Below are 15,948 nucleotides of genomic sequence, written 5' to 3'. Positions count from 1 at the left end.
ATTTCCAAGTGCTGGTGATCCCAGGTTCCCTCTGTGTGGTAAACCATATATATATGTTGTAACTGGGTTAACTGTCTGGACACACCCCTCTGCTGACTGCCTCTGTGGCTCCTCCCACAAACCCCTGAATAAAGGTGATTTCGCCCTGCTCCTCCCCCTCAGTCCCGGGGGCAGACACTCAGCATGCTGGAAGTCATATTTTACTGCGAATAAAAGCCTTTCAGTATTTACCCTACTTCAGTCTTTTGGAATAATTGAAAGTGCTTCACTCTGTTCATCAACACTGTCTGGAATCCTGCCATTGACTGTGTACCCTGCCTTTATGTTGGATCTCCCATAGCACAGCAGCTCACGCTGGCCTGGATTAAGCTCCATCTGCCACTTCTTCACTCATATCTGGAATGATCTATATTCTGCTGTACCCTTTGGCAACCATCAATGTAATGCATAACACCGCCAATCTTTGTGTCATCTGCAAACTTACTGACCCAACCACATTTTCATCAAAATTATATACAGTATGTCCTTCTCCTTTGTTCATCTGTTTCAGGTCAGAGAGCTGTTTGTGTTACAGTGACTGAGTGCATAGTGATGGGAGATACATAGGTTTTCTGGTTTCTTTATGTAATGCTGGGAAGTTGGATGGGGTTTTGTGTTTCTGTATTTCAGGTTGCAGGTTTGATTGGACATGGTATCTGTGTGTATAATGAAGGGGGTTTTGATGGAGTACAGTGCCTCTGTATGAAACGGTTGAGATACATTTCCTCTGTGTATAATTGTGGGGAGCTAAGTCCCTGTTTGTAACGGAATACAGATGGAGTGAGTACAGTGTGGGAAATTGGATATGTTATGATATCCTTGTGAGGAATTGAATGGGGTACAGTGGTGCTGTGCTTAAGGACCAAGTACTTGTATTTGACATCAAGTCCATACGTGCTGTTGTGCTAAGTTGGCCTGGTTCAGTTTGTCTATGTTTAACAATGGACAGCTGACTAGAGAACAGTGAGTTGAATTCAGTGTGGTGCAATGGTGTGGAGCTGGATGGGGTTTGCTTTCTCTGTGTGTAATGAAGAGGGTGTTGGATTGGTTAATATGTGCTGAACATGACCTGGTATTTTCAGTTTTATTGCTCCTATTTCAGTAGAAATGTCTTCTATCTCTACAGGTTGTATCTGTGACCTGAGCTTATTCAAAGGAATTTCCATAAACTCACTCCTTCTCCATCAGATGAAATGTGACCTTTCTGAGGTGCCTAGACCATATCAGTTTCTGCCCTGCCTCCCCTTTTCTCCCCACTATCAGAACTGCCCACCTTTGGAAGAGGAAGAGGAGGAGGAGGAGAATGTGGGAGAGCGAAGTCTTGATGCAGGTAATGAAACCTTGTCACTATGCTTGAGCTGGTCTGTGTCTTTAGTCATGTTGCCCAAAATTCAACTGCAGTATGTCACCCCAGCGAATGTCTTGCATTGGCCTTTGGAATCCGCAGGAGTTTAAAAAGGGACAACTTTTGAGTAAAGCCAAGTGTTGTATTTTCTCATCAAGGTGAACCTTGCCCCATCTCCCACGTTAAAGAAGAAGGGTTGGAGCCTGACAGCTGCAGATCGGGAGAGAGTGCAAGGCAGTTGCAGATGGAGAATGAAGTGGAGTGCATGGCATTGCAAGAATCTAATATTTACCTTCTGATTGATCTGCCACCCAATAACCAGGAACTGAATAAAGGAGACCATGAACAGGTACAATGCACCCAAGAGATCAGATAGATGTTCGCAGAGGGCATCTCCTCTGTTGAACCTCTTCCACCCATTTTGCATCTTACTGTCTCTGTCATACCCCTCTGCTGCCTCACTTGTACAACTGATATCCCTAGCTCTGGTTGTTTCTGTTATTGTACTCATCAAATGGTCCACATGCAATTCCCGTGTTCCCCCTCTGGTCCCTCCATTTATTTTCAGGGCAGCCCTGTTCCCTGAGTGTTATCCCTGTGACGTCAGTAATCCCAATGTCATTTTATCACCAAGTAGCGGAGTCAGGTGGCACTGCCTGGTGGCAAGCACAGACTTTATATGGTGTCCGTGTGACTGTGTGTGTTTCCCCTGGGTGCTCCAATTCCCTCTCTCACCCAAAGGTGTGCAGGGCGGTACATTAATTGGCCACGGTAAATTGACCCCTGTGCATAGGTGAGTGGTAGACTCTCGGAGGAGTCCATGGCACTTTGGGGAGAACAATATGGGGATAGTGTAATAGGTGTGAACTTGTTTCCATGCCTCTATAACTCTTTAAAGGTGAGGGAGCAAACCTAAACCAGGCAGAGAACGTGAGAAAGCTGACTCTTTTATTTCCTGTCCTGCTGGGTTCTATCTTTTCCAGCTGGCTTACAATCCAGCACATTCCCTTTGCCCGCTCCCACTCCAGCTCGGTGTGATTCGACCTCATGCTGATCTCCTCTTCTCCTGTAGCCTCCGTGTAGTTCCCTGATCAAAGACCAGGCAGTCGAAGGGAAGGGTCACGGACAAAGGTGCAGCATTTTGGGTCTGCCAGTGATCGATTCCTCTCAGCTCTTCAGTCAGAAATCCAATGTGACTTATTATGGGGGGACAATGGCTGGGTCGAGAAGAGGCTTATGTGGTAAGTGTCATTCAGACAGATCATCTTGTACATAAGTACACTGTGGTAGTGAAAAGAGAAACAGAAAGCAGAATGATAAAAGTTGCATCTACAGAGAAGGTTCAGTGCAGGCAGATAAATAAAATGGATGGGCCACAATGAGGGAGATTAGGAGATCAAGAGTTAATCTTTTCAGTATGAGAGGGCCATCCCATAGTCTGATAACAACAGGATAGCGGCTGTCCTTGGGCCTAGTGGTATGTACTTTCAAACTATTGTATCTTCTCCCCAACGAGAGAGGGGAGAAGAGAGAATGATCAAGATAGAAGGGGTCCTTGATTAGTTAAACTACTTTCCTGCGGCAGGTGGGTGTATATACAGATTCAGTGGAGGGAGAGCAGGTTTGCATGATGGGCTGGGCTGTGTCCACAACTCTGTGGTCTTGGCAGAGAGGGTGTCATTCCAGGCTGTGATGTATCCATATAGAATGCTTTCTATAGAAAGGAAAGGTACGTCACATCCGGAGTTTCTCCGGTTAGTGGATGATTTCTCTCCATGCCTCTCTGACGTAGTGGGGAATCGCGTACGAGACAAGTTACAGCAGTGGTTTGCCATTGCCTTCTGCCGGGTGAGTTTCCAAAGAGATCACCAGCTCGTAACCCAGCACAGATGGAAAGCGTGCAGGGGAGCTGGCTGGATCGAACTCGAAACCTTTCGTCCCAAAGTCCGGCACTGAAGCCACTATGCCACCAGCTGGGTCGCTTTCTATAGAGCATTGGTAAAAAATGGTAAGAGTCATTGGGGACATGCTGAGTTTCCTGGGCTTTTTAGAAGTAGAGGCATGGGTGTGTTTTCTTGGCTGTAGTATCCACATATTTGGAATAGTGTAAATTGTTGATATATTTACACTTAGGAAGTTGAAGTTCTCAGCAATCGCCACCTCTGTACTATTGATACAAACGTGCGTGTCCACCACCCTGCTTCCAAAAGTTCTTCTTTTTTCTCTCTTTTTCCATTTCCCATTCAGATTCCCATTTCACCCCTTCTCTTCTCATGTGCCCATCACCTCTCTCTCTGAACTACTTCCTTCCCTTTCTCCCATGGTCCACTGTCCTCTCCTATCAGATCCCTCTTTATTCAGTCCTTTACCTCTTCCACCTATCACCTCCCAGCTCCTTATTTCATCCCCCTTCCCCTCCCACCCATCTTCCCCCTCACCTGGATTCACCTTTCACCTGCCAGTTTGTACTCCTTCCCCTCCTCCCACCCCACCACCTTATCCTGGCCTCTGCCCCCTTCCTTTCCACGCTTGATGAAAGGTCAGCTGTTTATTCTCCTCCACAGATGCTGCCTGACCTGCTGAGTTCCTCCAGCATTTTGTGTGTGTTGCTCTGGATTTCCAGCATCTGCAGAATCTGCTTGTGACTCCTAAAGTTGATGATCAGCTTCTTTATTTTGCTGACATTGACATCGCACTGCTAGGCTCCCTACTGCACTTTGCTTTGCCATTGGTTGAGGTCTGACCCACTATGGTGGTGTCATCTGCAAACACAGAGCCAATTTTGACCACACAGCCATGAGTATGTAGATTATAGTGAGAGGCCGAGGAAGCAGCCTTGCGTGACTAGTGTTGAGGATAATCATACAGGAGATGTTGTTGCCGATATTTACTGATTATGATCTGTTAGTCAGGATGTCAAGGATCCAATTGCAGAGGAGTGCAGAGGGTGCAGAGTCCTAGATCCAAGTTTGGAGATGAGCTTGTTTGGAATCATGGTGTCAAAGGTGAAGCTAGAGTCAATAAATAGGAGTCAGTCATAGATTTCTTTGTCATCCAGATGTTCCAGCGTAGGGTCAGTGAGATTGCATCACCATGGAGTGTGACTAGGGTACACCGATGTGGGCAGGTAGGGATGGAGTATTTGCAGCTCTTTGTGGTTGCTACTTAATAAAGCAGATAATAAAGGAGAGTTCACAAATGAAGCCCTTTTAGAAGCAACCATCTCCCAAATAACAGCAGTGGCTAGTGCAAAAATATATAAAAAGTCTTACACTCAGTATTCAGCTCTTAAAAGTACACTAGCCGTCATTCACTAAATTACTACCTCTTAATAAAAGAAGCCATACAAGTTATTTAAGTTATATAATGTTATGTGCAGATATACCTATATATTAGATTAGATTAGATTCAACTTTATTGTCATTGTGCTGAGTACAGATACAAAGCCAATGAAATACAGTCAGCATCTAACCAGAAATGCAAAGAATAGTGTTATTTACAAAATAACTGCAAATAAAAAGTAAGTGCTACAGCACACAAATATAAAAGTACTGAGACAGTCCAATATGGGTGCAATACTGCTTAGTGCTGTGATGTGAGGTTCAGCAGGGTCACAGCCTCAGGGAAGAAGCTCTTCCTGTGCCTGCTGGTGCAGGAGCAGAAGCTCCTGTAGTGCCTACCGGATGGGAGGAGAGTAAAAAGTCCATGGTCAGGGTGAGATGCATCCTTGATAATGCTTTTCACCCTGCCCAGGCAGCACTTATGGTAGATGTTCTCAATGGTGGGCAATTAGGTGCCGATAATCCTCTGGGCAATTTTCACCACTCGCTGGAGTGCTTTGCAGTCCGATACAGGACAATTGCCATACCACACTGAGATGCAGTTGGTGAGTATGCTCTCAATGGTACAGCGGTAAAAGTCCGTCAGTATCCTGGGACAGAGGTGAGCTTTCTTGATGCTCTGCAGGAAATAAAGGCATTGTTGCGCCTTTTTGATCAGGATGGAGGAGTTCAGGGACCAGGTGAGATCCTTGGAAATGTGGACACCAAGGAATTTGAAGCTTGATACACGCTCCACTACAGCTCTGTTGATGTAGATGGGGGCGTGAGTGTGGCTCCTAGCATGCCTGAAGTCCACAATGATCTCCTTGGTCTTCTGGGTGTTAAGGGCCAGGAAGTTGTTGTTGGCACACCACACGGCCAGGTGCTGGACCTCGTCCCTGTAGGCCGTCTCGTCATCCCCTCTGATCAGGCCAACCACTGTGGTGTCGTTTGCGAACTTGATTATGGAGTTAGAACCATGTACAGGAACGCAGTAATAGGTGAAAAGGGAGTACAGAAGAGGGCTCAGCACACAGCCTTGAGGCACGCCAGTGTTCAGGGTGACAGTGGAGGAGGAGAGGTTGTCTAACTTACTGATTGGGGTTTGTTAGTCAGAAAGTCCAAGGTCCAATTGCAGAGGGATGAGCTGATACCAAGCTGGCGAAGTTTGGCAATTAGCTTGCAGGGGATCAGAGTATTGAATGCCGAACTAAAGTCAATGAACAGCATTCTGACGTAAGAGTTAGGGCTGTCCAGGTGAGTCAGGGCAAAGTGAAGTGCTGTGGAGATGGCGTCCTCTGTTGACCTATTGGTGCGATAGGCAAATTGATGGGGGTCCAGGGCGGTGGGTAGACAGGATTTCAGATGTGATAGAACCAGTCTCTCTTGGAGGGACAGGTTAAAAATGTCCTTGAAGACCCCGGCCAACTGCCCTGAAAGACTCTGTCAATATACTGGTCAATTTAACCAAGATTATTCTAAAACTCTTCATTCACAAGCTGTAACTACTCAGTAGTATCCACTTAAGGCTCTGGTAGTTCAATTGGATCATTTCTCCAAATAGACCTTATATTTATGACTTTATCTTATATTATAACTGTTACCTTAACATAATTGTCTCAATGACAACATGTAATGTACCTATAAATATGTTGTATCAGGCTTTTACCTAAACAGCAAATGTTAAACTTATCACATGTTAGTAAAACTTGACAACTCCATCACTATGTACAGTTCTACATTGTATTTAAATCTATTATTGAATTTGAGCCTATGATTGCTGGTGGATGTTATGACCTATGGTTTTGGTAGAGTTGGACTGTTTCTCCAATAGCAACCCAACACAGCTTGGTAGGTAGGTCTACCTGGACTGGTATTCAACACATATTTTGCTCAGTCTCAAACAAAGTTGGACTGGGTATTTCTAATAATCTGATTCCACCAGAAATATTGTTTCCCGGCTGTACTTGTACTGTATCTGTTTCCATGTTCCCTTGCATCCAAGGCAGAGTGGGTTCCTGTCCTTGTTGGAACTTAGTTACTTCTAGTACTTGCACCTGAGTGCATCAGGTCTTGCCCCAGGAAACTTACTTTCTTCTGCACTTGTCTTGTTTGATTTATATTCTGCTTGTTATCCAAACCTACTGCATATGCTTGAGACGTTGCTGCAAGTAAGTTTTTCATTGTACCTGTACTTCACGATACTGGCACATATGAGAATGAACTTAAACCTGATTTGAATTATTGGATGGGCCATTTTGAATGGGCATTCCGAGACCAGGTGCCTCTCAGCCAAGTTCTCCCTTCTTTTCCGCTCAGGTGATTTGCAGCCTTCCCACCTTTTACACTCGTGTGATCCACCCACCTAGTTGTGGTGGATCCTCTCTGCTCTACCTAGGAAACATTACTCTCAGTTAACTTCACTCTTTCTGACCATCCTGCTGTTTTAAGCTGCAACTGTGACCGTGGGATCTTTGGCTGCTACATAATGTGGCAAATGAATATCAACAAAACATCTAATTGAAATCAGTCAATTCTCTACAAACTGATATGACAAAGATCATATCATGAGACTACTCAATCCTTTAAGATACTGAACCTCAAATATACTGCAAAAGGAAGACTGAGGTCTAGAACATGACTTTGGTAAATGTCCAGAGTAATCTCCTCTCCTGGGATTGTTGAGCATTGTCTTGTCTAATCCCATCGGATCATTTCATATTTAGTAAATCTGAAGTTACCAATAGTTGTAAGAAAGAAAGCAGAGTGTATGTTGGGTCACCATCTCCAGGGTTGATCCTGAATTTCTCATAAGTTTTACTGTTCACTGTTGCCTTGTCGCACCTACAAAGCCCAGCTCTCTCATGCTTACAATAAACTCTCCCTCTACAGCGTCAATCACTTCTCCTCTCCTCATCCGCAGTGTCCTGTGCTCCTGTATCTACAGTGATCTCAGATTTGAAATCACTTCCCTTTTTGTCCTAGTGAAAAGCCGACCCAGTGATCAGTATGGTTCAGGACAGCCAGTGGAGCCTGCTGACTTCAAGACTGGACGATTGCAGCTTCCGCCCATCTCATTAGACACTGAAGCAGGAGTTTGTCTTGTTGAAGAAGGAAATAATGGAGAGGTAGGATGTCTTTCAGATCAACTATGAATTTCTTGTGACCCATTCACAGTATCCCAATCTTTGGTAATCCTTTATTGATCAAGAGACACAAGATAAATTGATCCTTGCCCCATGACAGCTGGTTCATGTAGAAAGTGTGTGAGCAAGTGTTAGCTTTTCTCAGGAATTATCCTGATAGCTTCAGCCTTGTTGCAGGACTTAAAGTTAGTGACTTTCAGTCCACACAACACCCGTCTGCAAGTGAACCCTTCCCTTTAATCCTGGGGTAAACATGAAACATAATATTGCCAGATACAAGTTAATGGTTCCTTTTCACCACTTGTACTATAACCATGTACAGGAGTTGGCACTTGAACAAACACATGCCTTACAGAACCAGACAGAGTCTATTTACCTTCCTATTCCCTGTAAATACCAAGGACAAGAAACTGAGACACACGAGAGATACAGGATGGAAAGGTGTGAGTCCTTCAGTTCTATTCATGTGTTATGTTTAAAACTTCTCCAGCAATGTGCTACATTCCTGGTGCTCCAGTTATATTACGTCACTCTGACCACCTGCTTGCATTTCACTGCTAACAGAGGCCAGTTAACAGAATGTATGTGTCACCTTGTTGAAAGATTGTCTGTTGTTTAGTGCTGAAGCACACTGACAGAGTGCATGTGTAGATCTGTGGATGCATAATGCGTAGGAGTACGTTAATCTGTTGATAAAATATGTTAATGTAACTTGATGAATGAGTGTGTTGGCCTGGTAATGGATTTTTTAAATTGGCTTATTGCAAGAGTGTGAAAGTTGTGCTGTTGTAAGAGGGTGTGAGTTGGCCTGTTGATCAGGTATGTTCTTTGCCCTGTGGATGGAGCATCAGCATCGGCCTGTTGATAGACTGTTTTAGAGAATCGTTGAAGATTATGTTGGCCTGTTGCGGGAGCATGCATCTGTTAATGGAGAGCTGGAGATTGTTTAATGAAGAAATCTGTGTGTTAGTCAAATATTTACCTTCTCCTGTTGAAGGAGGGCGGGAGCTGACCTACTGAAGGAAGACAGGAGTCGTGTTTGCATTCTCTCAACACACCAATATTTACATTGCAACCACAGTAGAAGGTACACACTTGGCCAACCTACAGAGTCCTTCATTAAATAAGTTCCAGCTCTCCATTAACTCGCCAAGATGTACACTCCAATGACAGGCCAACACAGGCTTCTACAATCTATCAGCACACTTTATCAACAAGCCTGAAGAGGGTGCATGTAAATTCATATGCTGGCCTGTCAAAAGTACGTGTGATTGAAGGAGTTCACGTATTGGCCAGCTGATTTCTTGTGCTAATGTTTGTGGAGGAGTGTTGAAGGGACCTGTCAGTTGAAGCCTGTTGGGGGGAGGGGCCTTGACAGAGTTCATACAGTTAGTCAGTCATAAACACAAGAGATTTTGCAGATGATGGAAATCCAGAGCAACACACACAAAATGCTGGAGGAACTCAGTGGGTCAGGCAGCATCTATGGAAATGTTTCGGGCTGAGATTGGGAAGGAAGGGGGAAGATGCCAGAATAAGAAGTTGGGGGCGAGATGGAGGGCTGGCTAGAAGTTGATAGGTGAAGCCAGGTGGCTGGGAAAAATAAAGGGCTGGAGAAGAAGCAATCTGATTGGATAGAGAGAAAGGGAAAAAGGGGCACCAGGTAGAGGTGATAGGCAGGTGAGGAGAAAATGGTAAGAGGCCAGAGTGGGGAATAGAGGAAGAGATAAAGGGAAGGAAAAATATTACTGAAAGGAGAAATCAATGTTCATGCCGTGAGTTGGAGGCTACCTAGAAAGACCTCCACCCTGAGAGCGGCCTCATCATGACAAAAGAGGAGGCCATGGACTGATATGTCAGTATGGGAATGGGGATAGGAATTAAAATGGCTGGCCAGTGGAAAATTCTGCTTTTGGCAGATGGAGCAGAGGTGCTTGACAAAGCCCTAACAGATGTATGTTGTAGGGTGTGCTGATCGAGTGTGAGTGTTGGATTACATTCAAGATTCAAGATTGTTGTCATTCTTCAGTAATGAGTGTAAAAGCAAACAAAATGATTGATACTTCAGATCCTATGCAGCATAAAAAAAATACAAGTATAAAAACCACAATAAATATAAATATAAAAGTAATCTGTAAAACGCAATGTATTGATTGAGGTTCCAAGATTCGCTTGTACGTGGACTGATTATATGTACACAAAGTGACACTAGGTGCAGGAGTATCTGTACAAAAGATGACTCCAACAGAAATTGATAAAATGACAAAGTGATTCTTGGCAAGAGAAACTCTTCTAAGTAGCTGCAGGGTATATGAAAACACAGTAGGACAGTGACTGTGTCAGTGCAGTTATGAGGTGTGGAGTGTATTGGTACATTAGCCTATTGCCCATGTGTGTTATTTTGTTATGGTATCTGTGTAGTTCTTTAGGACTGTATGTGTTAGCATGTTGTCTGGGTATGTTGTCTTGTCCTGTTGAGGTGGTGTGTTGGTCTCTTTGGGGCGCATGTGTTAGTCAGTTCACAGATTACATGTGTGGGTTTATTCATCTTCCTGTGCCTTTAATCAATATTTATTTCTGATGTGTTCTAGCCAGAACCGCTGAGACTGCCAGTGAAGAGGAGACGTCCTGTTGCAGCTGCTCAGCGCACTGGGTGGCGAGAGGGCAGAACAAAACCAGAGGAAGCACAACGTGAGTAGCAGTTGTTGCTGCCCCCACTGGCAGATGATGCTTCTCAAAATCAGTGTGCTGGAGATCTCTCTGATGAGCTGGCAGGTAGAGGAGCAGGTGATGTCTGCAGGATGTAGGAGATGACAACTATAACTGCAAACTCCATATTATTGGTAACCCAACCACCAGACCCCCACCCATCCAAATTCCCAGCCTATGTTCACCTCTGTGTGTTGGTAATCTTGGCAAGTCATGATTTCTAGTATACGTGAAGTACTTTTTTACATGCAATAAGTATTTCAGCCTCTGCCTCCCTTTCAGGCAGTAAGTCTTAAATCCTACTGCTCTCTGAATGAAAAAAAATTCCCCTTTCTCAACTCCACATTATCATCTTAACCTTCTCATTTTAACCACTACCTATCCTACCCAAGCCACTCACCCTATTTCAATCCATTCTCTATCTCATCCACTACCATCACATCCCCACCAATGCCTCCACCCCAAGCTCCTAATCAAAACTGCTGCCCCATTCCAAGCCAACCCACATCCTAATTACTACCATCAAAAGTCCCCCACAACAAAAACTTCTGCTGCATCTCAAGGATTCCACCCGTCCCATTCTCCAGCCCATCAATGACCCATTCCCAATTCCACACATCAAATCTCCTGTCCCATTTCAAATCCTTTTCCCATTTCCAATCCCAACCCCTGCCCCACCTGAGACTCAAATTCACTGGAGTTTTTTTTGTCTTTTTTTCCCCATCTTAACTCCTGCTTGCTGTAGCTCTCTGTCCTACTCACCACCCTGACATCAGCTCTAACTCCAAGGCCACTTGATCACTGCATCGCAACTCAACCTCCCAATACTTCCCCTCTCCCAGGAGAACACAGATGGATATTAGGAAAGAACAGGGAGAGTGGGTCTCCGGGTAGTAATGACAAACTTGTGACATGCTGAATAGTCTCCTTTGCACTCTGGTTTCAATATGTTTCTCTTTATGCCATATCGCCCTTAAGAACATGAAGAAAACCCACAGTGTTCTATTAGCGAAGGACTTCCCAAAGTGGAAAGAGTGGATAAGGAGGATCAACTCTATGTGAAGTGTCCCATTGGTACTGAGACGAGGTCTGGCCTGGATGGGCAAGAGGCTGGATTTTTACCACAGATATCCAGCCCAAGCAAGACTGAGGAAAGGACAGTTGGGTTTCTGGAGAAAAAGGCAGAGGAAAATGACGTTCTGTTGGAAGGTGAGAGATTTATTGATTTGCAATTGTGGAGCTCTGGGAGGAGCCTCAGTCTGCCCCACTGTGGAGTTCTGTGAGGAGCCTCGGTCTGCCCCACTGTGGAGCTCTGGGAGGAGCCTCAGTCTGCCCCACTGTGGAGTTCTGTGAGGAGCCTCAGTCTGCCCCACTGTGGAGCTCTGGGAGGAGCCTCAGTCTGCCCCACTGTGGAGTTCTGTGAGGAGCCTCAGTCTGCCCCACTGTGGAGTTCTGTGAGGAGCCTCAGTCTGCCCCACTGTGGAGTTCTGTGAGGAGCCTCTGTCTATCTCAGTGTGGAGTTCTACATGAAGACCCTCCCTTCCACAGAGTGCAACTTGATGATAGATTTTTATCTATTACCTTGGGGTTCTTTAGCCTACCCTGCTTCAGGCCCAATATTAATAAGTAACCAGTCCCTGAATATCACTAAGAAGCAATCTTCCTATTTCACAGGTATCACAGGTAATTACTGTCCTCATAGCTTGGAGGCTTAGATTAAAATTGCAAGGTGTGGAAAATGAGAAAGCTGGATAGGTTTCTAATCTATTCCTTGACATTTTCAGTTTGTGATAATTTATGGTCTGCTTTCTGCTTGCTGTCTGTCATCATCTCCTTCTCCTCCCACCTAGAGAATGTGGTTCAGGGCCTGAGAGAAGGTCCAGTCCTCCAGATGCTGCCTCCAATTCAAGGCACAACAGGTCCAGGAAAGCAAAGCAGCATGGCGTGCTTCAGGCGCAAAGCCTGTCGAACTAAGACTTCCACTGCAGAAATTGTTCGAGGCACTGTGCCGGGGAAACTGAGGAGTAAGTCAAGCTATGGCTTCCGCTGCAGAAATTGTTCGAGGTACTGTGTCGAGGGAACTGAGGGGTAAGGCTAGACACCATAAGACAATGGAGCAGATTAGGCTATTCAGCCCACTATGTCTGCCCCACCATTCCGTCATGGGTGATTTATTATCCCTCTCAATCCCATTCTCCTGCCTTCTCCCCTTAATCTGTGATTCCCTTAATAATCAAGAACCTATCAATCTCTGCTCTAGGTATACCCAATGACTTGGCCTCCGCAGCCGTCTCTGACAACGAATTCCAGAGGTTCAATGCCCTCTGGCTGACGAAATTCCTCCTTATCTCTGTTCTAAAGGGATGACCTTTCATTCTGCAGCTGTGACCTCTGGTCCTAGACTCCCCAACTACAGGAAACATCCTCTCCACATTCACTCTATCTGTGCCTTTCAGTATGTTTCGATGAGATCTCACTTTATTCTTCCAAACACCAGTGAGTACAGGCCCAGAGCCATCAAATGCTCCTCAATCATTAACCCTTTCATTCTCAGGATCAATTCCCTGCACCTTCTGTATTTCTAATGTCAGCACATCCTTTCTTTACAAAAGGGACCCAAAACTGCTCACAATACTCCAGCTGCGGTCTGACCAAAGCCTCAGCATTACATCCTCGCTTTTACATTCTAATCCTCTTGAAATGAACGCTAACATTGTATTTGCCTTCCTCACCAACCTCAGCCTGCAAGTTAACGTTTAGGGAATCCTGCACGAGGATTCCCAAGTCCCTTTACACCTCTGATTTCTGAATTTTCTCCCTGTTTAGAAAGTAGTCTGCACCTTTATTCTCGCAAACAACAGGAATTCTGCAGATGCTGGAAATTCAAGCAACACACATTAAAGTTGCTGGTGAATGCAGCAGGCCAGGCAGCATCTCTAGGAAGACTGAACCTCTTCCTAGAGATGCTGCCTGGCCTGCTGCGTTCACCAGCAACTTTAATATGTGTTGCACCTTTATTCTTCCTGTCAAACTGCATGACTATACACTTCCCTACACTTCTATACATCAGTATAAGAAGGGGAAAGTGCTGGAACAGGAGAGTGTGCAGACTGTCATATTATTCCAACCATTTGCTTGTTTGCCAGTCTCCCCTCAACATTGTTCAATGCTCTTGGTCAACGAAACTTTACCCATTTCAGTTTTAACATTCTCCAATGGCTTGCATCCTCAGCAATAGTTTTAACAGTCCCAGTGCCTGTTGTGTGACAGTGTCTAACCAGAGCTTTGGAAATTTGATGTTACTTCCCCCAATTTGTATTTCAACCCTTTTTCAGTAAAAGAAAAAGAAATCCATCAGTATTTTAAGTTTTTTTTTAATATTCTGAGTCTATCTGCTCAGAATTGTGTTTCTCTGCCCAAGGAAGTCTTCTGTAGGTCCCAAGAGCTTGATATCTGTGTAAACGGTAATTGTTACAGTTTTTTTCCACTCATTTAATTTATTAACGCCCTATAGTAACACCTGCTGATGTCCTGCCTAACACTGGGTGTTAGTGAAACAGTCCAGTTGTATTTTGATGTTAAAAGTGACTATGGTGTGTGGGACTCCAATGTCATTTTGGTCTTGATATGCCTTGAATGGCAGGTGTGGTGCTGTCCTTTTGCACTGGTTATTTAAAGGTAGCAAGAGATTAGTTTTCTCTTTCTTTCTCCAGAGGTTCACAAAGATATTTCGGTGGGTTGCCTTATTATGGCTCCTGATGGCGACATTGTTCGACTCTCCATGCTAGACCCGGTTCGAGGTCCTGCTGGCAACTTCCTGAGCAGCTCCTCTCATCCGAAAGGTCAGTCACTCCCGTGGAGCAGAGGTGTGGGAATGCTGGTCGCTCTCTGTGCCTTTTGTGTCCTTGCCTTGTGGAAGGAGATGTGAAAGGACCTACTTGCTCCTCATTCCATGTTGTACATTTACAGCTTTACTCACATAACCACAGAATAGGAGCAGCTACTCACACATTTCACTGTTGGGATGTCATTTTTCAGATATGATCCTAAGACAATCTGCTCACTCTGCTGTGACACTATTTAACAGTTCCCTTGTAGGATAAGGTAGACTCCTGACCTCACTGTCCACCTTGCCATGACCTTTGCACCTTATTGACTGCCTGCACTGCACTTTCTCTGTAACTGTAACTGATGCACTATCAATAACTCCAAAAGACTGGAAGTAGAGTAAATACTGAAAGGCTTTTATTAGCAGTAAAATGTGACCTCCACCATGCTGAGTATCTGCCCTGGATAGACAGGAGGAGCAGTGGCACAATCGCCTTTATTCAGGGCTCTGTGGGAGGAGCCACAGGGGCAGTCAGCAGAGAGGCGTGTCCAGACAGGTAACCCAATTACAACATATATATATGGTTTACCACAGTAACGCTTTATTCTGTTATTATTTTCCCCTCAAAGCACTTTTGTAACAAAATGATCTGTATGGATGGTATACAAGTCAGTCTTTCACTGTACCTTGGTACAAGTGACAATAATAAATCAGTTTATCTGTTCTCCCTGGTAGATTTAAATATCTCATTTGAATTCCTTCCATAGCCCATTATGCTGTACCCATCATGGACTATTTCAGCTCATCCCAACCCCCACCCACGGTCCATATGTTTGCTATTATGGAGTCTACCAACCCATTTGTGCACATTAGATTAGATTAGATTATGAGGACACGCAGTCCACTTCTATTGTCATTTAGTAATGCATGCATTACAAAACAACACAATGTTCCTCCAGAATGATATCACAGAAACACAAGACAAACCAAGACTAAAAAAACTGACAAAAGCCACATAATTATAACATATAGTTACAACAGTGCAAAGCAATACCGTAATTTGATAAGAACAGACCATGGGCATGGTGAAAAAAAGACTCAAAAGTCTCTCGAAAGTCCCATCATCTCACGCAGACGGTAGAAGGGAGAAACTCTGCCTGCCATGAGCTTCCAGTGCCGCAAACTTGCTGATGCAGCACCCTGGACAACAATAAGACAACAATTTATTTTAAAACTTTGATGCTCCAATCAATTATGTTCATACTATTCAATTGAATTCTGATACTTCAAAGATCCCAAATTTCAACTGCTGCTGAATTCTAATATGCTCCTGGGGCTTTCTCCTCTACCCTCATCAATTCTGCTCCTCAAAACAACCACTTGCCATTCTATCATAATTCCTTGTAATATTCCCCACAATGATTCCCAATAACCGGTCCTCAGTGGATGCCTCAGCTTCCTCCCCCATCTCAATGAACTTCACGCCCTTTATAGTGTTGAGTCTTTCTGTTGACATGAGTCTTTCCCCCATTCTGCCATTTCCACAACCCCTGATCTGCA

At 44.6% G+C, this 15,948-nt stretch overlaps 1 protein-coding gene across 1 annotated transcript in view; it reads left to right on the top strand.

Moving 5' to 3' along the window:
• The window catches only part of LOC140198724 (uncharacterized), a 61,705-nt gene that overhangs the window by 10,072 nt on the left and 35,685 nt on the right, over positions 1-15,948 (top strand). Inside the window, 8 exon segments of the mRNA XM_072259739.1 lie at positions 1,166-1,369; positions 1,543-1,733; positions 2,457-2,625; positions 7,690-7,832; positions 10,442-10,625; positions 11,538-11,768; positions 12,410-12,583; positions 14,273-14,401. Of these exon segments, the coding sequence (XP_072115840.1) occupies positions 1,166-1,369; positions 1,543-1,733; positions 2,457-2,625; positions 7,690-7,832; positions 10,442-10,625; positions 11,538-11,768; positions 12,410-12,583; positions 14,273-14,401 (1,425 nt within the window).

Source organism: Mobula birostris, chromosome 6 (genome assembly GCF_030028105.1).
Source record: "Mobula birostris isolate sMobBir1 chromosome 6, sMobBir1.hap1, whole genome shotgun sequence".
NCBI classification, from domain to species: Eukaryota; Metazoa; Chordata; class Chondrichthyes; order Myliobatiformes; family Myliobatidae; genus Mobula; species Mobula birostris.
This window is presented reverse-complemented; position numbering and strand designations above follow the sequence as displayed.